This window comes from Porites lutea, chromosome 2 (genome assembly GCF_958299795.1).
Source record: "Porites lutea chromosome 2, jaPorLute2.1, whole genome shotgun sequence".
In the NCBI taxonomy this organism is placed as follows: Eukaryota; Metazoa; Cnidaria; class Anthozoa; order Scleractinia; family Poritidae; genus Porites; species Porites lutea.
This window is the reverse complement of record NC_133202.1, coordinates 38,735,859-38,762,276: the sequence shown is the minus strand read 5'-3', so window position 1 is coordinate 38,762,276 and position 26,418 is coordinate 38,735,859. Positions and strand designations below refer to the sequence as shown.

General features: G+C 38.2%; 2 protein-coding genes across 3 annotated transcripts; one reads left to right on the top strand and one right to left on the bottom strand.

Annotated features, from left to right (window-relative positions):
* Nucleotides 1-1,647: 1,647 nt before the first annotated feature.
* LOC140926976 (somatostatin receptor type 2-like) lies at nt 1,648-25,941 on the bottom strand. 2 transcript variants are annotated; one of them, XM_073376645.1, is made up of 2 exons: nt 5,901-5,941; nt 1,648-3,070 (listed from the first exon to the last, which is right to left on the bottom strand). In XM_073376645.1, exon 2 carries the CDS (start codon nt 3,042-3,044, stop codon nt 2,151-2,153), a length of 894 nt encoding a protein of 297 aa, XP_073232746.1. In that variant the 5' UTR covers nt 3,045-3,070; nt 5,901-5,941; the 3' UTR covers nt 1,648-2,150. The 2 variants fall into 2 exon arrangements, with proteins under 2 accessions (XP_073232746.1, XP_073232745.1); XM_073376644.1 differs by lacking the exon at nt 5,901-5,941 and adding an exon at nt 25,744-25,941 and having other exon boundaries at nt 1,649-3,070.
* LOC140926170 (uncharacterized) lies at nt 17,847-24,052 on the top strand. The gene is made up of 3 exons (XM_073375955.1): nt 17,847-19,576; nt 23,544-23,582; nt 23,860-24,052. Exons 1-3 carry the CDS (start codon nt 17,847-17,849, stop codon nt 24,050-24,052), a joined length of 1,962 nt encoding a protein of 653 aa, XP_073232056.1.
* Nucleotides 25,942-26,418: the final 477 nt, after the last annotated feature.

Sequence of the window (26,418 nt, the reverse complement as noted above, 5' to 3'; positions counted from 1 at the left end):
GAGGAAGGGGGCGACTATCTCGCCCTCCGATTCCATATCTTGACTCCGCGTGCCAGTGGGACGTCAGTTAGTAACGGTGAGTTCTTCGAGTGCTTTCACCAGATTACTGAAGGCTCGCCACGCAAAGAGGGCGGAGCTGAGGTCAGTATCGCAAAAGCTTGCTAACCTAATCGTAAGAGAGTATGCTATGTTAATGTCTTCATCTGTTCATATTAGCTTTTTTGTGGTTTTCCTACGCTTAGATGTACACTTTGGATATATGCTGCGAGTTAAGCCTCGGGACCCGTTGTCTTCGTTGAGGGACCCGTGAAGCCAACAAGAAACACTTGCGATTTTTGTCTAAAGTACGCTGTGAATACCGTTGACTGGAAGAGGTTTTATTCATACTTATCACATAGAAGTTTAATACAGGTATAATTCTGCCTCGACTGCCGAGTTTATGGTTCTTAATTCATATCAATCTCTTTAACTGCAGGTCTATTTTCACACAATACCGGTATAATATGAACAGCAACGGCCCGGGGCGGCACAAGTCGTTCACACACATGGAACCTCGTGCCGGGGCGGTTGGCCGAGAGGGTTTGGTGCACAAAATTCCAGTCCTCACTCCTACTCTTTTACTTCCGCGACGGTCCGAATAGGTGGACACACTGCACCAAAGTGAGGCGCAGAGACTATCCGATAGGTGACGGTCCGCTTTCGAGATCGGCGCGGTGCAGCTTCGCTCCGTCATAGAAGTTGCGCCGAAATCACCGTTCTCAGTGTTTGAACAGAAGCCCTCTATATCTGGGATGATTTTCGTGGCGGCCCAAAAGCTATCCGGTATGGTGTGAACATAGCCTAAGTGTGTTGTCGAGATATTTGTTTCCTTCATAATTAGTATGCGGTTCATAACTTTCTTTTTCTCCTACTGTAATAATTAGTACAGCGAGCTTTCATCTGATATAATGTCAGTCCTTATTTTCGTGAGCTTTTTGGGGTGATATCATTCTTGAGAAAACGTTTCCTATTTCCATCTTCCTTCTACATTGAGTTTTTATGCACTGTGGGGAATAAGACGTAGATATCACGTCGAGCGCTTACCAATCGACAAGGCGGGGCGGGCGTTGGATTTTCTCTCCTTCTCCTCTCCCCCTGGATAAAAACCATACTGCACATATTTGTCGCTTATACTAAGATGGCCCTGAATATATGGAGAAAACGTTTCCCGAGGAGAAGGGTCGACCCTCCCAGCCAAGTCAACTTTATAGTGAACGTTTATATGAGAGAAAAGTTGACCCCTTTGCCCGATCCAACGGCGCTCGTGCATGCTCTGATTGTCTCACCTTGACCGAGTTGACCCAGCTGGGCGATCCGAAGTGGAGAAAGGTTGGCCCGACTAGGACCCCACCATCACAAAAGAGTGACCTGGCTACACGGCTCACCCTTCTAGCTTACCAAACGTTTTGTTTGTCATATAAATGGCTTGTCACGTGACGTTTTGCAAGGAAATACAGGAAAAGTTGATTCGCCCATTGTAGCTCGGCTAGGCAGGTGACCCTTCTATGTCTACCTGGGACAACTTTTCTCCATATTAACGGGGCCTAAGGCTCCACGGTAAGGAAAATTCAATAATGGAGACTAAAATCGACACAAAAGTGGAAACAAAAATGGCACTGGCCCTTGTTTTTTATTGTCTGTCTCAAGTATTGTGCATTAACATCCAACTTCCTCTAGAATACAGCAGAAAAAAAGTGCTCCATGATTGCAACATAGTGGCTATACCTAGTGGTATGTTCTTGCATATTTACTCATTTTTGTTTCAAAACTATCACGCAGAAACTGCTGAGTCTTGCAAGGAGGAAACGACTGTTATAAGTTTAAGTGTTACAGAGTTCTTTTTTTTTTTCACATTCGAACTGCCTTGAGGCATCATACTCTTGTAGCAGTGTTGCCATAATTTGAAGCTTTAAATTCTTACTGCTCGTGATGGTCAGCAGTTCATAGTGATGAGTGCATGTACAATGTTGCCAAATCTGGGTATATTGGTGGTATTTGTGTGGACTGTTCTAACATAGCAAGAGACATGCCGGAATTTTAAAGCTCTTCCTTATGAACAATGGAAAGAGACAAATTATTATGATCATTATGCGCCCATTACTTAAACACCATTAGGTCCTTAATTTTCTCAAAAATCTGGTTAATGTGTTTCTAAACTCGGGAACTAGGAAGGAGTAGACTATAGGGTTAACACAAGAGTTTCCATAATGCAAAAATTTCGTGAAATTAACCAACTCGTTCGGCATTTGACGACAGGGCTTGCAGAAAAATGAAACGATATTTATGATTTGGAAGGGTAGCCACGTGAGTACAAATATCATGGTCACTGTGGATAGCGTTATGGCTAGTCTTTTGTCCTGTTCTCTTGAACGCTTGTTGCTGTCTCTCCTGGAAAAACGGAACTTCATTCGAAACCAAATCACTGCGTATGAAATGCAGATGATTGACAATGCAATTGCAAAGAAGACAAGCAAAAAGTAGAAGAAAAAAATTATCGATAACAATTCGTTCTCGAAAAGAAAGCGCAAAACGGCAACCAGAATGGACATGAACCATATCAGCCCAACGAGGTTATAGTAGACTTTGTTTTTAATGTGGCGGTGGACATGAGGCAAGCAAACCGAAAAGGCTCTTTCCAAAGCAATAATAGTTAGAGTGAATATTGATGCGCAACCGACGAAAACGTCCACCACCGTGTAAATCTTGTATGAACGTTGGTGCCAAACAGTGCTTCCTTTGTGCCACGCTGAAATCAAGTGGTAAACATACATGGGAATGGCAGACGTACCAACCAAAATGTCAGCTAGAGCTAAGTTTATCAAGAAGTAGTTGGCTCGTACCCTCAAAAGCTTCTTGTTTGTAATGAAGACTATTAGCGTAAGAACATTTCCAACCAGAATAAAAACATCGACAACACCAAACGCACAACTCCAAGCAACTAACTCGGTGAACTTCATAAATGGTACTGCCTGGGTTGATTGAGCTTGCGTGGAAGAGTTGTTCATTGTTTCGAAGGAGTCTTAGGGAAAATCTGAAACGTAAGTAAGTTAAAAGAGATTAAGGTAACGGTAAAAATGTCAGCTACCTAAGATAACTACAGTACCCATACAGTATGTGGTAATTTGTTATTGCATATGAGCTGTAAGTTCTAAGGCCCGTTGGTGGTAGTCTTAACAAGGCTTTGAGAAAAACAAATTGGTTTAAAGAGTCTAAGTTTGGGGCTTGAAATTTGGGTCGGGGGAGGAGGTGGACAAAGCACTGTCATGGTATTACGGAGTGGTCGAAAGGTAGCGTTCCACTCTATTAACCAATCTTGCACCTTGCTGTATTTCAGTATGGTAGAGTCCCTATAGTAAATTAGTCTGCCCACCGGCTCGAAAGTTCAGCCCTTGGCTCTCGGTTTGCTAAAATTGTAAACGTGGTTAATTTACTAACCACCATACTTCCAATCATTTGCACTACTACATCTACTGTTATGGCGGACGAGCCAAAAGGGCGAGCCCGTAGACTATTCTTGGTGCGGTGGTCAGCGGAACTTTTAAGTGTATAGCAGGGTTTTCGCAAAATCTGTCTACATTCTTGGGATTCCTTCTCTCCCCCCCCCCCCACCCCAATATACTCGGTGTGGCCGCGAATTGGCCGCGAAGGCCCTAGTGTTGATGAGTGCAATGTCCGTTCTCATGTGAATAGAACATGAATCTGTGCTGATGCTGCACTTCTCGCTGCATGCTGAGAAGTTGGCGAACATTAACAAGGAGAAAGTCAACAAAGAGAAGGGTCAGAATTGATTTTTAGTATATAATCAATTTAAATCAAGTTAAACACTTATTCTCCATTTCTCTCATATTTTGTCACTATAGTGGTACAAAGCATGTTTATCAGCTTGCATAGGGTAGTGCGAAGCTTCCCTTTCGGAAGGTTTCATAAGCTTAAACTTAAGTTTAACTTTCATAATTTAGCTTTGCATTATGAAAGTAGAGCCTGATTTCAGCTTGGTGAGGGACAAGGCTTCGGTAAGATAGGAGTGTTAGCAAAGTCTAGAAATCCATAAAATTAAAGTTAATTCGGATTACACTTCAGTGAATGGTTTTTATATTTTTATACGTTTTGAAACATGTTAAGTCGCTTGTCATCTGAAAGCTTCAATAAGCTTTAAAATTCAGTGGTAAACTAAGACCAACTAATCTTTTTCATTATATTCTAATGCATCTCTACGGTTTTGGCCATTAAGCACGGATTGAACAACCGATTGAATAATAAGACCTCGTGCGGTCATGACCGTTATACATTTCAGGTTGAGCGTTGTTTTGTCAGGCTGTGCATTACCGTTTTCACTGGATCTTTGCTTGCGAATACAACCGTTTCTCCCCTCTCTTCGCTCCTCACCGTTCGCAGGTTGACCGTATCTAAGCAACTGGTGATAAAATCCTTGAATTAAATATGAGTCTTGTTTACTGTATTGTTCAATTCAGTTTCTAGGTTCATATCCGCCAAGATTCCCTTTGTTGACACCGGAACTAAAAGTGCTTTCTCTGATTCACGTACACAATTTTAAAAGCGGTTCTAGTCATTTACATCTGTAAGGTAAAAGTACATGTTCGCCTGCATTTCCTAACAATCGGCTACTGGTAGTTCCATAATTTTCCTTTCCTGAGACATTAATTTTATTGTTTTTCATCCAGACTCACCTATGACAATCGCACGCAATGAACGGCCTTACTGCTAAAATGTTACTCAAAAAAACCCCTCTCCTTACGCAAAAATAACTGGCCAAGCAAAGCAATGAAAAATTACAGAGCCTCTACTCTGCAATAGCTTATAAATCACAAAGATTGGATGATGATAATAATAATAATAATAATAATAATAATAATATAGAGATTACAGACAAATGGTACGAACACGTGCCAGAGACCGTGATGCACAATAACGATAACAACATCACCATCATGTGGGACATGCCAGTCAATACTGATAGAACTATAACAGCGAACAGACCAGACATCATCGTTAAAGATTCAGTGAATTCCACCTGCAAACTGATTGATATGACTATTCCATCAGATAGAAACATCGCACTGAAGGAAACTGGCAAAAAAGCAATTACAAAGACCTAGAACTAGAAATACGGAGAATGTGGCATATGAAAACCGTAGTGATCCTTGTGGTTGTTGGTGCGCTTGGTACACTGAAGAAGGGTATGGTAGAAAACATCAAGAAAGTATCAGAGAGAGCTACTATGACAGAGATGGGATCTGAGCGAATCCTCAGAAAGGTGCTCAGTGTATGAACAGAATGATTGACTTGAGTGACTGACGCTCTAGGTGCATGGTTTGCGCCCGGCTGATGCACAAAAAGAACACCAGCAAAGACTGTGATAAAAGAGATACTAATAATAATAATAATGATAATAATAATAATAATAATAATAATAATAATAACGAATATATGCAAACAAATCATCAAGTTTTAGTCAGCGTGTTATTCAAATATATTTTTTTTTCTCCCCATCGGCATATTTTGATTTCTATATAGTATTTACCTCTTTTCAAAGTATGCTGTTATCTGGGGTGAAATAACAACTTCCCCTGTAAAAGCTTAGCTATAGCTATGAACTAAAACAACAAGCAAACCCTTGGTCAGCACTTCCCGATCCCAATCGCAATTAAAGTTTCAGTCTCATTCCGCAACTCCAAAGGTAACTCAGCAATCTGAGCCAAAATAGAAATGTAGAGGAGTATGTGTTTACTGGTAATTATAACCTGGCAATCGCGAATCAGTGAATAGCCCATTTTAATCCCTTGAGTGAAAAATAATGTTTTCGCCGTATTAGCTAGAGTGAGTATAGCATAGAGGCATACCTTACTCTTGAAATCTTCTTAACTTTGCTTAGGAGATCTGATTATGAAGTCAGTCAAAACAAAATAGCAATTGAAAAGAATGTACAGCTTTATATGCTAAGCTTGGTCGTGGCTCAGTGCTAAAAACCACTTAAAAGGTTTTCAAATAGTTTGTTAATTGCTTAGCGAAACAAAGGACAGTATTTCTTGTATTTTTTTTTTCAATAGGACATCAAATTTGCACTAAGTTTAAAATTGCGTTGTCAACTGTTCTTTTACACCAAGGTGTAAAATATAACGCGCAAAATAGTTATTACCATGCTTGTCCTAATGGAAAATAAAATAGTCATTTGCAAAAAAACCCTGAGAAATCAGTTCCAGATCCTTCCAGTGATTTTTAATTAAAGCTATTACATAATTAAAAAACAAAACGAAAAAATACTATCATTTTCTTTTGTTAATTTGATGTCTTCTTTAGCCGGGACAACCACTGTGAATGCACTATTATGGTTATCGCCGGTTGAAAGACTCAACTAATAGCAAGGAACACTTGAGACGCTCTGTATGCTAAATCGAACTTCTAAGTGTGGTGGCTTTTAATTTCCTTTTGGTCGCGTTCACCGCGATTTTTTTGAATAAAGTACCCACTAAAGAGATAAATTTCAACCGGAACACTATGTCTGTAAACACCCATCTTGGTAGTGTGACATTTTTCAAACCATATCAACGCACTGCTCATTCTTGGGATGCTTTTGTTCTTAGATGTTTACTTTTTCTAATCGCTTGTCTGTTATCTTTGATCAGACGGACAGACAGACAGAAAGCCTTTATTTAAGCACGATGATTTTAAAAGATATGCAGCTTATGGGGTCGTGCATCTTCCAACTAAGGCCCGTTTCAAACGTCGTGCTAGTGCCGTGCGGAACTCAATTGATCGAATTAAATTCGACTTTAGCACGGCAGTAGCTCGACTTGGTTTCGAACGTCGTGCTACTGCCGTACCGAAATCAATTCATAAACTACAAATTTATTAGAATACATTTAAAAGTATGCTGAACCGTTTCTTTATTATTGTGTTTTGTTTTCGGCAACAGCCGTTCTATTCGACTGAATTAAATTCGACGTCTGAAACCAAGTAGTGCTAGTGTCGTGCTGCAGTCGAGCTACAGTCGAGCCAGCTAAGCACGGTAGTAGCACGACGTTTGAAATAGGCCTAATATGCTTGGTATGCGGCCGCGAATTGGCCTAAAAGTCCCTAGTGTTGAGTGCAAGGTCCGTTCTCATGTGAATAGTACATGAATCTGTACATGATTGCACCATCAGCGTTGCCACCAGCCTACGTTGCCACGGTGCTGATAATGCATTTCTTGCTTCATACTAAGAAGTTGACGAACATTAACAATGAGAAAGTCAATAAAGAGAAGCACTTGTTCAATCGCAATTAAAGTTTCAGTCTCATTCCGCAACTCCAAAGATAACTCAGTTATCGGAGCCAAATAGAAATGTAGGGGAGTATGTGTTTACCGGAAATTATAACCTGGCAATCGTCGAATCATTGGAATAACCCATTTTATTCCCTTACGTGAAAACTAATGTTTTCGCCGTATTAGCTAGAGTGAGTATAGCATAGAGACATACCTTACTCTTAAAATCTTCTTAACTTTGCTTAGAAGATCTGATTATGAAGTCAGTCAAAACAAAATAGCAATTGAAAAGAATGTATAGCTTATGTAAAGCTTGGTCGTGGCTCAGTGCCAAAACCACTTAAAAGGTTTTCAAATAGTTTGTTAATTGCTTAGCAAAACAAAGGACAGTGTTTCTCAATTTTCTTTTTAAAATAGGACATCAAATTTGCACTAAGTTTAAAATTGCGTTGTCGACTGTTATTTTACACTAAGGTGTAAAATATATCGCGCGCAAAAGAGTAATTACCATGCTCGTCCTAATAGAAAATAAACTAGTCATTTGCAAAAAAAACGCTTACAAAATCCTTCCAGTGATTTTTAATTAAAGCTATTAGATAATTAAGAAACAACAAAAAAATACTGTATTTTTTTTTATTTCGATGTCTTCTTAAGAGGGGACATCCACCTGAAAGCACTATTATGGTTATCGCCGGTTGAAGTACTCAACCAATTGTAACGAACACTTGAGACGCTCTGCATGCTAACAGAACTTGTAACCGTGATGGCTTTTAATTGCTTTTGGTCGCGTTCACCGACATTTTTTTTAATAAAGTACCCACTAAAAAGATAAATTTCAACCGGAAGACTTGTTCGACTCCCATCTTGGTAGTGAGACCTTTTTCAAACCATATCAACGCACTGCTTTCTTATACTGATGTCTTATTACTTTTTTAAAAAAATGTTGCGGTTACTTATGTAAGGAAAGGATTAGAAGAAAGAAGCACTGAGTTGCAAACTAAGGGTTGGAAAGTTATCAACAATGGACTACGCTCATAGTTGCAATCAAACATGAAAAGAAGTAATCGTCGTTGTGATTTGCAAACACAATGACAGTTTGGTTTAGATCATGTAAAATCCATTTGAGTTTAAAACCAAAAAGCATCAACTAACCTGCTTATTTCCCTAAAATTATAATCCATCCTGAAATTAACGTCTGATAAGCTACAGAACGACAGTCATGTTCCACTTTCATATTCATGTTAATAATACTCATAACATTGTTTCCGCTGAAGCATAATGCCTTGGAAACACTGAAATGAAAGCCAAAGCTTGTAACATCGAGATTACCTTGTCACAATTTTGAAAATCTCTTGCTCCAGTATCCTCCATTTTAATACTTCTTTCAACCGCCGTCGACTCTATCATACCGCAAAAGGTAGACTGAAATCAAAATGTCGCAAGAAATCCGCCTACATGCGAAACATATTTCTTAGAAGACCTGGTGAAGAGTTAGGTTAACAGTCTCTGAACAGAAGTGTTTATCTTTTGCAGACATAAATTCAGACATTGGGATGCGTTAATTGGTGATACGTTTACATTGGCTTGCCTTTCGCTTTTGTTACTGAATAGAAGTGTCACAGGCTAAAAGCACTTCCAATAAAAACTAATTAGAACTGCCATTGTCGTGCTGATAAAGAATTTTGCACGACCACGCACATGTCAACTCGCTTTCCAAAATCAAGCTATTGATCTTAAATTATTCAATCTCACTGCCCTGATTGAACGAGTACGATTCACCCCAATCTGCGCGACACATGGCATCAGGGTGTTTGGCTGATATTTCAATGCGCCAAACTCGTAACTAGTAGGCCACAAACGGTGGTACTGAATGATCAATGTTAGTCACAAAGTGGTGGTGAATTTTAAGTCTTATGAATATATGAGAATGATGTTTTTCGTCTGCGACACAGGCGACTCAAAATTCAAGTTACCCCAACAGCACATGGCTTTCTGCGGGTTACCGAGACTTTCAAAAAAGTCCTTCGTCGGATTTCATACGGCGCGGGACGAAGGTCGACCGCTCGCGACTTCGTCCCTCGGCCGTTCGCGGCGAATTGGCCGCTTCGCGGACAAAAAAGGCTAGCTCCGCTCGCCAAGAGGTCGACTTGTAGCAAGTCTACGGGTTACCAGATCAGTTGCTTTCAGTACTGAGCTGTAGGAGAGCTAACGCCTTTAACCTAGGTCGTTCATGTTAATACCATATATGTTACTCTAGTAGGAGTTGTTGATGAATGGCACTGATGATCTCACTGATACCATGAATGGTAAAAACGTTTTCTAAGGTTCGCTTGAATCGTCCACACCTGGACTAGTAGCTAGAAAGTCATAGGTCCGACCCATGTTTAATCACTCACTTTTTAGTCCTGTGTGGCAAGCAAAACCACCCTTGTATTAATTTGTCATGCGCAAATTAATCCTACCATAATTATTTATATCACCGAACAACTTTTCGAAAGGCCAGTAAAAAAAAAAATCTTTCTGGAGACTGCGCCATTTCGTCACTGGAAACGACTGAAAACGAAATTGAAAATCTGTTCTCACTAGAACGGTTGATCTTCATCATAAAGCAGGTAGAACGGCCTTGGAATTCGGTAACCCCAAAATGATTAATGATATTTATTTTAGATACCCTGACATGCTTAAGGATACTAAAAAATAAACTATGGTTTTGGGGTAATGTATACCTACCACATATTTGGATTAGTTTGAGAGGTAGACCAAACATCCTGATAGATCACTGGCGGTGAATTTTCTTTGGAGAACACTTTAAGTACCCCAAGTAAGTAGTGCTAAAAAGCTGTCGATTCTTTTTTTTTTTGGATAACAATTGTATTTGAATAAGATATTGGTTCGCGCTGCAACTGTCATTGTAATTGTATTGTAACCTCATTACTATGGTACGACCTATTTCTGATCCATGTAGCTGGGACGTTTTTCCCTGGCGTGTGCGATTACTGGGATTTTAAAGTCTGAAGTTTATTTAACTAGACAGAGAGCATAACGAATGAGAAGAATTCAAGAGGTGTGGTCTTACGTTCGTCGCCTCTATGATTCATGAACCGGTTGGTAGTTAGGAAACAGTGTTTAATTTCAAACTTGGTAGTTTTGAATCAGAAACTTAATCAGTTTTATTCAGGCGCTGTTTGCCAGTATCGCGCAATTTGCCAACATCGACTCAGTGTCGTAAGCAGACTCAATAAATTTTTTATTTACAGAGGAAAGTACCAATCATTAGTCGTGATTACGGATCAAGAAAGGGACTTAAAATTAATGCCAAGGACCTAAGAAATGTTGACAAAAGCTGATTCGAGTTTATCAGTTTTAGAACTTTTATAAAGATCAATGAACCTATCTTGAATGTACTTACCCAGTCTTTCAGCTGCTAACATCTCACCTGTATACCTTTCGTCTGATAATTAAAACTAAAAACAACTTTAAATTGATCAGAAATACCCTATCTTATCAACTCAAAAAAATAAGACGAACAAAAGTCCAGTTACACGCCGTTACCCCCATGTGATGATCAGTACTTAGAACAGAACGAGCTAACAAATAACGCCCCACAAAGAGGGCTTAATACAGGTGAAGAAAAGGCTTTTACTTCTTTCTACTGGTCCAGCGTTGTAAAGGCAATATTATTCAGGCGTAAAGGAATCTTCCTTTTATGGTCTTCTAGGTATATAAGTAAGACATTTTAATTTTTCATCAACCAATCTATGTCATTATCCGTCTGTGTCGGTTAACGGCTATGATATGAAAACGAATTTGAAAGTGAGAGGGCACGAAAAAAATTAGCCCTAACAACATATTTTTTAAAATCGAAAGGGGAATTGTCTTGTTTTATTAACTCAGTATTTTCGACGGTAAAGTGGTAGTCCCCCCTTCTTCTACCGGCCTGAATGATTATTACGCTTAACTACAGTTCAGCGTAAGCTGAACAAATGCTGGGAGTACTTGAGCGGACGTCAAAACATGTATATGTGCATGGCAGTTGACTTAAGTCCCGAAACGTTCAGAACATGGCTTGAAATTTTTGAAAACTGAATTGCAAGATACTCAGTAACACAGCACTGACCTTCTGGTTTCAAGCCAGTCTTGTCGAGGCGCTTGGGTGACTGAAGAATTTTATTTGGAAGATGACCACACTTTTTGTAATTTTCATGGTAACTCTATCGGCGATATGCAACACTTTTAACTACTGTAAGTGTATGAAAATACAATTTCAACAAACCTTGAAAATGTTTCGTCATCTCGCAGTGCAACGAGGTAAACTATTGCTCAAGCGTCTAGTTAGACATTTTGAATCCACTTTCAGATTAACTTAGTCCTGGCTCTCGGTTCTGCTTTGGGTCAACGAAAGGAGAAAAATTATAAAACGAACAATCGTTACCGGTGCATTTAGTGAGGTCATGTCCGATCAAATACGTGTTTCAAAAGCCCCTTCGTAGAAGCTGTATTTAAAACAAATAAGCTGTTAAACCGCAAAGCAATTATTTTTTGCCCACTGGAACAATGCTAACTCGTGGCACTCATCCGATAAGATCACTTTTTGGAACAAAATTTAATGAAAAGCACTGTCTAATGGCTGTGCTTAATTATCGCCGAAAGAAAAGTAAACGCGGTAGGTCTCTAATTTCCCGACTAATTGCTCGTATCATTAGACCGTATATTACAGAACATTTAGGACATAAATATAGACATTAGCCAAATACAATTTTTTTTGCTTATTAAATTTGTGTTAATCTTGAAACAATATGAAAGCTAAAAAATTAAAGAGCGAGAAAACCGTTTTCTACATCGTCAAAGAAAAAGTCTTATGATGGTAATGTTACAAAATACTAAATTATGGCAAACTCGGTCCCTTGTTATAATAATTTTTAATAAATCTCGCTCGTCAAATTTCGCGCGCCTTACATTCTGACTGTTTTGCAATGGTTTTAACCGCTGGTTTTTACTGTGATTCCCTGGCTCATAACGTTCGAAAAGTTCGAGTGGTCAAATACATAGTTGTTTATGGTCAAATAAAAGCCGCTGATCAAAAATATTGCCACAACCAAAGATGACGACAAAAACTCAAAGAAATAAGCTTTCGAACAAGAGGTTGTGGAGACAATTTAGATGATTTTTGGCCGAGATATTGTAGAGCGAAGGTCTTGGATTTAAGCCGTGTAGTAGAAGCGTATTTATAAATCGAATTAACTCCAGATTCTTTAAACGTGGGAAGGAAGAATATGCTTGTTCAGTGGACAAAAAAACTCACGATAGAAAGATAAGACTTTGAAGATTTCATCGCAACCTAAGAGTGTTCCGCAGCGAAATTAACATTAATTACTGAAGAAAAGAGGTTAATCGAGGTGGCAGTGCTCCATTTGCAATAGAATCATAATTATGGAAGACGCTGGTAATTTTTTCGTATTTTTATTTCCATTCTGGGAAGCTTGAGATTTGAAGGCAGGAGTTTAAGTTTGTCAAACCTAAGATCTAAATAAGTCAACCTTACAGTCTTCATCGCAACCTAGTGTTCAGGTATATCGCACGACTTGCTGTATTGCAAATTATTTTACTTAACCCACATTTCTTTGTAAAATTTTCATTCTTTTCTGTTGGAATTTTTTCTAAGTGTCCACTGCTACCGCGCGTGCGTGAAATTAAATTCTGGCCATGTGTAAAAAGAATAAAACAAGACGCTATGGGAGAGTGCACTTCGGCGTCGTGGTTGTGGAATTAATTGGGAATGCGAAGGAACAGTGAGGAATTATATTTTCAGGATACCCTTCCGTACAAATACCCTTACTTTTCTCGACCTTTGAGTAACAGACGTCTTAACCTCTTCACCGAAAGTCTGCTAGTACGAGGGGTCATCTCCGCCATTATCCCGTTTCAAATTCTGTTATGAAGAACCTGTATGCTATTACCTTTTATCAAACTCCACGTCATAAATATATTGCGCACGACGAGATCTCAGTTGCACTTCCTTTATTTTCTCTACAGCAACACTTTCCTTATGTACAGTTAACTCTTCTCCAGCAACGTGACTAACATCAGTACACTCCCTCACAAAACTTGCGGAAAATGCACAATCTCCACAACATCGCAACATAAACTTTATGAAAAGCAATAACACACAATGCAAAAATAAGTATAAAAACACCTACTTTTCCAAACAAACTAAAAGAAGGACAATGATAATGATGCTTATCACAACGGTTACGATACCACGGTAACTGAGTGTTGCTTCTCCTTGTTGACAATCAAACGCTTTCCAAATCGTTTCGTCTTCACGCAACGCAAACGACCGTACCTTTTCCTCGATCTTCCTCTTTCGAATCACTCTTGCTGCAATAATCTCCAGTAATCGAAATCTCTTCACTCTCAAACTGTATACACTGTCCCAAAATATTTCCATGAAGGCATGTAACTTGTGTAATATCATAGGTGACGAATTACTCCTTAATTTTGGCGCGAAATTTCGGCGATAATTTGTAATTTCACATGTGAAATTACAAAATTGCCATGGCAACCTTCCGTACGTCTCAGTGTCAAGATGGCGACGAAGTTTCAAAATGTCATGAATGAAGATGCCAGGGCATAAAAAGACGCTTTAGAAAACCAGAACACACGAAAAAACATTCTAACAGGTATTTTGTCGAAAAATTCTGAACTTAAGCCAAATTTAGGCTCTAAACGTTCGAGAGAGGGGAGTTCTCGATCGATGCGATCCAGGATAAAAATGTCAAAAATCCAAGATTGTGAACGTAATTCGTCACCCATGATATTAATAGGTAATCAAATGGTATACTCGTGAAATTTTGGGATAATTTCACTTGCGTTTTGTCCAAATCCTTATTGGGCATCCTTATTGGGCAAATCGCGCGTGAAATCATCCCCCAATTTCAATCGTCACCATTTGATTACACATACTATAATCTTGACTTACTTAAAACTGATTTCGAAATATCTCGGTCAACTTCCGGCCTCACTTCGGAAGCAAACTTCAAGTTTACGACATTCTTCAGCGTCGCAAATCCTTTAATACTTTTTTGCGTTCCGTCTCAAATATTTATTGTAGCCGAAAGAACCAGAAGTGATCCTGCGATATCTCCAACTCGTTCCGGTGTCACTACGTCAAAACCCAAACAAGACGACAAGAAACAAACTTGCCTGCCGAATCTTTCTCGTACCTCGTGCATAACTTATGGATATTTTTCACATCTCATATTACCTTGCGTCGCGGTGGGGCAATCGGCTAATGCTTCAATTTAGAGTCTTACCTTATATGACGGGTCATGTGTAAGCCGGTTCAAACCCTGGACTGTACATTTTGCAAATTGAGAGGATAAACAAACTCGACCTCGATCAATCGTATTAGCAAATTTCAACACTTGTTTGTCCCCTGAAATACCACGTGACATTGCTTTTATCCCATCAATCCTAAAGCGCGTGCAAAGATGGCTGTTATAGTGGTATATTTAAGACCTTTAAGGTCGCGGAGGGTACTTTTCGAGATATTCATAACTGGATAAAAGATGAGCTCATAATTTTAAGTGTTCACGTGCACTTGTGGCACGGGGACTGCCAATAAAACTGATTTATTCAAAAGTCAACTAAACGGGCTCTAAATGGTTTGTTTCAGCGGTTTTTAAATCAATAAAAATAAGGAAATCTTTAGAAATTTCAACAAAATTTGATACCAAAACTCTTTGTACTGTTTTTTCGCCTCAATAATCCTTGAAATTTTTGCAGCTTATGAACAAAATTAAAGTGTGGAATGATTCATGCTTTAGCCGGGACACCTTCGGGAGTCTCAAAATTTGATTTTTGCGACAATTTTGTGTCCAAGAATTCAGCGCACATACAAAACTTCCCGAGCTGGCACTGCAGCAATAGTGTGCCATGTATAGAGTAGAATTCTGAAAGAGCGCTTTTAAAAATATATATATATATATATAGGCGTTCATTTCAGGGATGACAGATTTTGCTCATTTAAATGAGTGTATAGTGCTAGCAAACTTCAAATTGTAAAAGCTGCCCCATACATTACACACTAAAGGTTTCGACCGATCATTTATTAACAAAATCTTCTATTCTTTTCTCAAAATTGGACACAAAATAACGACAACTGTGGCTTCAAGCATTGCCGTAAAGCGCGATCTGCCAGCCCTGATTCTAAACTTCGATCAGTCTACAACGTCTATGTAAAACTTTGTCGAAACACCTCTCAACCAGCCGAGATGTTAGCGTTTTAAAAGAGGCCTGGTAACACTAACAAAATTTTGCCTTATGAATTTATTCATAAATAAGATGTATTATGGGAGATGTGCAAGTGGCGTGTGGACGAAAACGCCGAGCAACCGGAATTAAGAAGTAAAACTATGGTGAGAAGAAGAGGTATATATACTTCCTATATATAAATTTCCCCGACATTATAACAACAGAAGCACCGAAATTTTGCCGCTTTTTCATCTGAAACGAAAGTACGCAATTTGATTGCCGAAATTCGAGTAATTTCGCTGATTTCGGCAAATAACTGGCTTGCATTTCTTTTGCACAGTACTGTATACGTCCATGACATTCAAAGGTAAGCATTTACTCTGCACTTTTAATAGACCATTGACAATTACTTTCTAATTATTGAAAAGTGAGATAATAAATTGCTTAAATACACTGTCAACATAAAATATTTATTTATATATTATACACAAGTATGTATAGACCTCTCTATCTTGAATGTGTGTTTTGTTTTCCCAATACCGGTCATGTGATAATACTCTAGAGAACTGTTTCTTTCCAATTTCGTCTTATTCACGTACATATCTACGCATAAATTATCAAAAGACAAAGGGTTAAGTCCTCCTAGGACCTCTATTGGGAAAAAAAAAAACATACAAGCTAAAGAGTGCTACTCTATAAATATCTTTTAATCAATTATAGCTTTCTCCTTATTTCCTTATTATCATTCCTTTTTTTTTCTGCCTATGGGTGTATTCCATATAATGTAAGGAAAGGAGGATTGTGATACCTGTCATAGATATAAAAGTTAATTTTAATGTATTCTGATTTTTATAAATTAAAGCTGACACTCTATTACTACTTTTTTTTTCTCTGTCTCGACATTGGTTACAACATTTATACAAAACTCGAAACCTTGGACAGTGTGGATAAATTTTTCAGTGGACAGTTCTAAAGTGAGCGATGTGCTACATCCGCAACTTATTTCAATTTCCATGTTTGGTCTAATTTTTCAATATAAGCGAATAAATTTCGCTGTGAGATCATATCACCCTGTGTGCTTTGGTGGCAGTATACACTAGTGTACACAGTGTACACTAGTTTGATTGAATTGAAAATATATGAAATAAATCATATTTTGAACTGTCGATAAAGACATAAAAGTACACAAGATCTTCGCTGTAGAATGAACAAGCTAAGCGGTTCAAAAATAATGCTTTTATTGCTAAAATTCCTTAAATTAACCTAAAAACTGTAAACGTGAGCTTTTGTTAAGAAAATCCTCACAAAATCTTAATACTTCACCTCTTTTCAGCATGGTATGTTATGCTAACATACTACTCGGCTCGTAATTGGGTGCGTCCATGAAAATCATTAGCTGACGTCCTTTTATGAGTATTTTCGATGTCAGACACGTTCATGTTTTTTGCAGTCTGACTGGGTGTAGATAAATGATTAGAATTTTTAGAGTTCTCTGGACCTTGCCAAAAACCTCAAACACCCAACTCAGGCGAGAAAAATAGGGTTTGGGTTTATTTTCATCGACTTACGTACTAGCAAATACTGACAACATATCTACAAGAAGGTCAGTAGCTTGTAAGGAAAGAATTTTTAAATAGTTGTTTTAAATATTAGGTTTTGCATTTTGCGGACATGTATAAATTTTTTTAAAACAAAAATAGGCGAAACTTACCACAAAAAGAGATGTATGAATCGTCGTCTGGGGATCGCCAGGAATAAACCTTAAACGGAAGCAGTGAAAGGACAAGAAAAAGCCTGGCTGATTTCAGGTGCCGCTGCTTAAAATCTCACACGATAAGATGAGCAAATTAATATTGTTTTGACTGTGCTATATACAGTGCTTGATGGTTTGCCCATGAAAGCTAAACGTTCCGTGAATGACAAACAATAGGTGTCAGCCTTCAGAGAAAATTACCTTGCAGTCAATAATATAAAAGGAAAAAAGCCTTTTTGTAAACACGTTTGTTCAATACGGAATCACATTTTATCTTTCCGAGCTTCCCTGAAGTGTTTAGAATAAAAACTTTACAAATCCTTTTTTTTCATCGGATGACTCTCCATGCCGAGACAATTTTTCTTTTTCCATTTTAAAACACTGAATCAATCAAAATTGCAGAATTTTTAAATTTTATTGGAAACTTCAACGCGGAAACTCAGCATGCTCTAGACGAGTCAAATACATCAAAAAAGCACTTGGCGTATTGTCTTCTAGTGATAACCCATTCTTCAAATCTGCACTATGCATACCAAGATGGCTGGACGCGTTACCACGTTGTCCGTTAATTTTGGCCTCCTGCTCTGCCTGTTTCTTATCTTGAATGGCATAAAACAAAACAAATCATCAACGAAGCCACTAAGCAATAGTAGCAACCTATATTTTGCTTCCCAAGAAGCTTGCAGGATTAAAATTCAATCTTTTCACTCTCTGGCACGGCGTCCAGCAAAACACCAAGCAGTCGGAGCTTTCCAGAAAGGCTTTATTACGTGCAAGCTTATACTTCATGGCTCTCTAGCCTTGGCTCTAATAGCGCTTGCCGGAGATGTTGAACTCAACCCTGGATATAGGAGTTTGGAGGATGTTAGGAGTTCACGAGGATTGAGGCTTGCTCATCTAAATATTCGAAGCTTGAGGAACAAATCAGACTCGCTGCGCCTGGAGGGTTTGGATAACAGAACGATCGATATTCTTACACTCAGTGAGACTTGGCTGGATGACTGCTATGAAGACTCTCATGTTATTATTCCAGGATATAATTGCATTCGCCTGGATAGGTCTGGAGCCAAAGAAGGTTTTGGTGGAGTAGCAATCTATGTAAAGGAAGGCTTGCCGTTTCGTGTTAGGAATGATCTTTACTCAGCCGCAAATGAATGTCTATGGATTGAGCTATCGCGCACTAAATGTCGCCCAGTATTGATTTGTTGTGCATATAGAGCCCCCGGTTTTGACTTTGCGAACTTTATTTCAAACTTGGAGATATCTATGACGAAAGTTAACCTGGAAAAATGTGATTTCGTGCTTCTTGGCGACCTAAATGCAAATATGCTGCCATTTTCAAGAAAGAAAGAAAAACAAGAGCTTAAAAAATTTGCAACTTCACACGATCTTACGCAACTCATTACTGAGGCCACCCGAGTGACGGAAACCTGTCAATCCTTGCTTGACGTGATTTTAGTGAACAATGATCACCGCATCAATGACTCCGGTGTTGTTCCTGTTTCGCTGAGTGATCACTACCTCGTCTATTGTGTTTTAAAAGCAGGTGTAATTAAGGCACCACCAAAGACAATTGAATACCGCTCTTATAAAAACTTTGATGCGAACACCTTCCTAGCGGACTTGAATAACGTCCCATGGCACATCATTGAAAACGAGGAAGACATCGACGACGCCGTGTTTATTTGGAATCACTTGTTTTCTGAAATAGCTGACCTGCATGCGCCCGTGAAAAGGCGAAGAATACGAGGTGTTCCGCTCCCGTGGTTGAATGATACAATCAGTGAGGTGATGAAGGATCGTGATTTTCACCATCGTAAAGCCGTGAAAACCAATTCTGCTTTTCACTGGGCTCGCTATAGAAAGTTAAGAAATAGGGTCAATCGTGAAGTCAAGGCAGCAAAATCCAAGTATTATTGTGACTTGATTTTAGAGGCTAAAGGGGATTCAGGAAAGATCTGGAAGGCGGTGAATGAGGTGTCTTCGCGCAAGACTAAATCCTCGAGCCCACAATGTATCGTAGTTGATGGTGTTGAACACACCACCCCAGCCTCTATTGCATCCGTGCTCAACTGTTATTTCTCATCCATTGGCAGAAGTCTTGCAAATAAAATATCAGCTGCTGCTATGTTCCCAGTCAGATCGGCCACGATGCTACAGTCTTTCTCGCTTGACGAAGTTGATGAGAAAACAGTACTCAAGCATCTGCTTTCTCTAAAGACAAATAAAGCTATTGGCTTGGACAACATCAGTGCGAGACTTTTAAAGTATGGCGCGCGTGCTATTTGTCCCTCGATCACCAAGTTACTGAATCTCTCTATTCGCACTGGCAATTTTCCTGAAATATGGAAATGCTCGAAAGTGGCTGCACTTTTCAAAACTGGAGATAGGAGAGATGCGTCAAATTATCGCCCAATTTCTATTCTGCCAACAATGAGTAAAATTCTGGAAAAAGTCGTCCATTCCCAATTCTATGACTTTCTGAATTCAAATAATCTCCTTTCAAGCAAACAATTTGGCTTCCGTCCCAAACTGTCTACAACATCGGCTCTCACCAGTTTTGCAGATGAGGTCCTATTGCATATGGAGAGTGGAGAACTGTGCGGTGCAGTGTTCCTAGATCTGACCAAGGCATTCGATACCGTTGACCATACGATCTTGCTATCTAAATTGTCGGCTATCAATGTCTCGCCCAGCACTCTACAGTGGTTCAAGTCTTACCTGAATCATCGTAAACAGCGGACTGCCTGTAGCGATGCTGTGTCTGACACTCTCCCGATGACCTTTGGGGTACCACAGGGGAGCATTCTAGGACCGCTTCTCTTCTTGGTTTATATTAATGACCTTCCACTGGTTATAAAGAATTGCGAAGTGACTTTGTATGCTGATGACACGGTCCTGTACTACTTTGCTAAAGAGCCACACCTGTTAGAAGAGGCACTAAATGATGATCTCTTGAAAGTTGCCCAGTGGTTACATGGAAATAAGTTAACTTTAAATCTTACTAAGACGAAATCCATGATTATAGGCAGTAATAGGAAACTTGTTGGTATTTCCTCTTTCACGTTATCTATTTTTGACACTGATATAAATTCTGTAAGTAGTTTTAAATATTTGGGAGTTATGTTGTCTTCAACTTTCACATGGTCCGACCATATTGAGTATATTTCATGTAAGGTTAATAAAAACCTTGGTCTTCTACGTAGGATTAAGTATTATTTACCTTATGATGCCCGGTTACTTTTTTATAATAGCTTAGTGCTACCTATTTTTGATTATGCTGATTTAGTCTGGGGTGACAAGGACAATGTCTCACTTATGAAGGAATTGCAAATTCTCCAAAACAAAGCAGCTAAGTTGATATTAGATAGATCACCTCACTCCTCATCCACCGATGCATTGATTGTCTTGAGATGGCTGAATCTTGAAGAACGTAGGAAATGTCATCGATGTATATATGCATACAAGTGTATTAATGGCCAACTTAATCATTCTTTGGACATTGTAAGAAAGAGTGATATACATTCCTACAATACGCGCAATAACGATACTATCAAGCTCCCCAAAATTAAATATAATTGGGGAAAACAACGTTCGCGGTACCACTGTTTCAAAGACTTTAATGAATTAGAGAGAACTGTAAGAAACTCAGCAAGTTTTCCAATTTTTAAGAAGTGTCTTTTTTCTGCTTTTTATAATTGAGTACTTGTAGTGTGTATGTTTTGATTATTTCTGTAACTGGATTTTAGCTTGAATTTTTTTTTTTTTTTTTTTTTTTTTCATATATATCGATTTTAGCTTAACCTTTTTATATTTTAATTGTATTATATAATATACATCTCGTAATTAGGACCTCTATGTAAACCACTCTTGTGATGGAGCATCCTATTAAAAGATTGTTATTATTTTAGGTAGATATGAGATATGAAAAAAGAAATAGAAAATGAATCATAGCTGTACCAGTCATCCTCTTTCAAGTCTCGATTATGTAAATTAAATATTCATTGCTTTTACCCAATCTGCCCTTTTTGAATTGAATATCCTAGCTTTTGATTCATTGAGCATTTGCAGAACACCTGCATGTTTTCACAGATCGAAAGAGAGAAAGGAGGTTATCCACATACTGTTTTCCGGGGCACCGAAATTCTTTAGTTGTGATATAATATAAATGAAAGCTGCGTTTAAAATCAGAAACCTAAACGAATCTCATGGCTTTCGCTACATGTAGAAACTCCTACTGGCAAATTTTTCGTCTTCATCATTTTTAATGGCAATTTTAATTACAGCGGAAGCTCTACCGATTGATATCAAACATGTATTTTTTTTTAAGTATTAGATATTATGCAAGTTTAATGTAATAATTTTTTACGGAGAACAGAAAAAATACAAATAAACAAAAACAAGTTTGAACCTGTCACTATACAGTCAGTTATCAGTGCTGAGGATAAGAAAGATAAAGCACGACTAATAGACGAGAAGAGACGAGACGAGACGAACAGAGAGAAAAAAAAAATGTTTCAAGTTAAATTTCAGAACTACACTCAAATATATATCAAAATATATTTAAACATCAGAGATATAATCATTATGAATTTTAAAATTAAAAGAGAAATATTTATTTTCTGACTATCAAATAAAGCTGTATCATGGACGAGGTCAAAACTTACCAGTAATATTGGACTGTTTTTTTTATCGTGACGCTGATATGAGCTTATCGGAGGACCAGTTGTTCAGGCACTTCGTATGGGTGACTAAAATTATAATTCCCAGAAATTTGGATTATTATCTTTATTTACCTATGGTGGATTTGAATTATATTAAGAATTCATGTATTATATGAAAAAGGTCTTTGTCACTTGGATCATTCACAAATTGTAAGCCATGCGATCAGACAGACATGTGTTTTCTTTCGCGGTGAACTATTTTCTTCAAACATAAAAAGGAAACTGAGTCAATTGTGTCACAGTGCAACATAATTACATTATAAATCGAACCTTTTCACAAATTTGTGCTGATAAAATCAATGCAGCTTGCATAGGTGTCACACAGACAGTCATTTTTTCATTAGACTTATCAACTCATTGTTAAAAGCGGCATGACTTTAAAGTACGTTTATGACTTATTGATTTTGCTATTTGCTTTTGTACAAAGGATGAAATGAGTAAGTGCCGACACGGTGTTTACCCAGTAACATTTACTTTGAAAATAACACTAATTATTTCACCTGCTCAGCATTGACTTCTAGGCCTAAATGCAGGGTCAGGTTGCTAGGGAGTTGGGGTAGGGGGACTAACTAGGAAGGGAGAGAGGAACATGAAGTAGGAAGTCGTAACATATTGTAAATTGTGCCCCTAATTTGAATAATTGGTGATCGTCTTGAGAGAAATGAAATAAAGAAAGCTTCACTGAATTACTCAAAAGATTATCTTCTGAATACGGTAAAAAAAACTTAGCTCCTGGAAAATGCAATTCTAGAATTTTGATTGGCTTAGCCATTTTGGTATATTAGTCATTCTACAATGCACTCAGTCGTCCAGTTTGTTCTTGCGGAGAAAATAATGGCGATCGAAAAATACAATTTTATCCAAGGAAAACACAAATAAAGTCAGAGTATGACATGAGGATTCTTTACAAATCTCATCAAAAAACACATTATATAAATTAATAGAATCTCAACAGCTACGAAAAAAAAGACATCGGCCTGTTTACAATTGTGTTTATCCGACAAAGACAATATTAAACACAAGCAACTAGAACTACAAAATACAGTCTGACTCCATTGGCTACGGAACTCCAAGTATCTGCATAGCCTCTGTTGTCGTTTAGCAAAGTACTTGACAATGATACAAATTAAAAATCCCTTATAATAGTTTGTCCGATTAATATCACATTTTGCCAGTGTTAAAATACATTTCGTTGAGAATGATTAAGTTTGTCAGTGAAATCAAACATGTAGCCATAATTGTAGTCATCTGATGGGCTTTGCAATTTACAATGACCTGAAATCTTCTTGATCATCATTTTTTCTTCTTCTTTAATCCCTTTTTTGTATTTGGGCCATACCTCATAACTCATAACTCACACCATAACTTCATACCGCATAACTACTACATAGCGATGCATAATTTGAAAATATTTGTAATTGGCCAAAACCATAGAAAGTGGGGGTGTAACTACCCCTAGGGGATAAAAGCATAGGTGATCAACCAATCTCTGCATAAATTTAATTTCTAGGGGAGCAGAGGATGGCAAGGGTTGCCCTGAGGAGAGAAAGTACGTTTTCAACCAATGAAGCATCAGTGTTTCAAGTCCAGACGCCGGCGCCATATATTGTGCGCTCACAAGTTCTTGAGAAGTGATCTCAATGGGGTGTAGGCATTTACGGCTAATGGTTTGTTTTTTCTCCTTTACGAGTTTCTGAAAATGAAGAAAACAATTGTTTTGAAAAAGTCTAAAAGTTTAAGTTGCTTAGGACCTTTCCAGGATAGAAGAAAAAAGCGGCTGAAATAGGGCCAACGGGTCTTTGACTCGCGGGTTTGCCCTCTTATAGACCTGGCGGCTACGCCATGCTGATGAGCCCCAATAGGGGCGACACAGCTGTCCATGGCTGCCACTACCGGGGAGATATGGTTGTGCGCATGCGTAAGGTAACGGCCATACCGCGGAGATGGCACGTGTGCTTCAGTGCTGATATTGGTACTGGTAGCCACAAGACCAGAAACGTAGAGCGTAACAACCAATAGTAGTTGACACTCTCTAAATGACAAATTTTGACAAGCTGAAATTTTTACAGTTAGCGTCTCTCTTGCTTTTACTATTAGGGTTAAAATTCCTGGCTGTTTAGAGGTGTAATGATGAACCCTATTGAGACCCTCTTGAGAGCTTTTCTTTTTCTTTATTTTTCATCGTTAACCAATCATTCTGCATTTGAAACATACATACATAAATATTCTGTCTATACAATCATGTATTTGGTATTTGGCAAGAAACATTAAAATTAGAATTAAGAATTAAGGCCTGGTTCAGACGCCGTACTTTTCATGTGCCGAACCTAACTGAATAAGGTCGACTTTGGGGCGGCACTGGCGCAACATCTGATTCAGACGGCGTACCGTGTGTCGAACCTAAATTAAGTTCGACAAAAGTTCGACAGACTCTGTCGAACTTAACGCTTTTGCTGCACCAAACTAAAACTGCCGTACCAAATTGATTCAGACGCCGCTCTTTTGCCGTACTTAATTCATCAGTCAGGTTCGGTACATGAGTGGAGCGGCGTCTGAACCGGGCCTTAGATTAAAATTTCATTATTGGCAACGATGTCACTGCCACGGATGCGAATTATTCAAGTCGAAAAAGTGTCTGGGTGGTTCGACTAAATATTATTCTTACAACGAAGAGGACCAGTTGACGGTGTTGTGTTTTTGACACTAGGTACATTGGAAATGGAATGGAATTGTTAAAGCCACATTTTTCTTAGCTAAGTACATAAAGATTGGTAGATAAGATCGAATACTATTGCTATGGAACCCGTTATGTGAAGCACTTAGCGACCTTAATTTGCTTACCGACACATGCACTTAAAACTAAACTCCCTTTAATTAACTTGAATTTTCTGGAAATATTCTGAGCCACGCTGAGATAAAGTGAGTTAATTTTGTTGTTGTTAAGTATTCGGTAATATCTGCAATTCCAAGCTTAGCACCATTTTGCATTACCATTTTGTGGTATATAAACAGAAAAACAGTTGAAAGAGATGCTGAGCTGGTATTTTGTTTCGCTCTTCTTGCAATTAAAACTGAAGGCCCGGCATAATGCATTCAGTGACCATTTTTTCCCTCCTGGGTAAATAAGCTTATTACCTATTTCATTCTTACTGTTAAAGAATATTCTTTAGTGCTGTAAGTTTACTTATTTAATCAACTCACTCTTATTTATAATTTGTAATGGACGGTTAAAATTGAACAACATAATAAGACCGCATAAAATACGGACATCATTGGAAACTACTTTAAATATATTTTTTAGTATTATTTTGTTTTTATCAGAGTTCGAGCAAAGCTTGTGATCCGGATTGCATGCCCCGTTTCGATGTAACCGATTGTATGTTGTGTGAAACTAAAAACCATATGCATATGTACGATCCTTAGTCTTCGTGACAGTGGTCAGGATAACAGTTTGATAGTTCATCACAGGCGCGAAAAAAAAGTAATAAACCTTAACAGAATGGTTTACAGATTGTGAAAACACAATAAACTAGAATCGTACAACGATTTTGTACAAAAAAAATAGATTTCCTTATGTTTGCTTTAAATTCAAAATGTATGAAATCCTCCGATCCTCAGTCCTTTGACTTGCTTTGGATTCGATGTTTAGTTGTTATGATTTTGAAAACAAAAAATGGCGCAACGTATACACTATCAAGTACAAAACTCACCTCGAAACGGAGGCCAAGAGGCGACGACAAGCGAACGCTCGTGTGTACCTCTACTGCGAAAATATTTCTTTCATAACAAGTCCGCAGTTTGAGGTTTTAATGTTCCATATCCTGTCAGGATGTTTACATTGGAGATATGCTAATTGTGTGTTTTCTTGAATATTGGCTCATCTCAGCAATTGCTTGGATGTGTGGCGTACCTGAAGAATATCCTCACCTGTACCAGTGAATAGATGGACGCCGTATGCAAACCAAACAAGAACAACAAGGATAAGATTCCATTGTAGTGCCCTTAATTTTCCCCCTTGTTTAGAATTAAAAATCCACAAAAACCTAAATACTGTACTCTATTAGTAAAGAAAGTTATGTTCAATTATCTAATGTCATGCATCAAATAATTGGAAACCGCACGAAACCTATCAATCAATATCCACGTTTTACTTTCGGTTACCGTGTAAAAGCTTATGGCCGGATATTGGCCAAGTTCCTTCTTTGCATTTTTTGGAATGAAGCGAAGTCGACGTCCATAAAAACGCAAAAATAATAATACAAAAAGAAATAGAAAGAAAACGACTACAAGGTATTCAAAAAAAGAAAAAAAATGACAATTGGCATCCAAGTAGATGTGAATAATTATACATTTTAGAATAGAGGCGCGATGCATTTGAATGACTG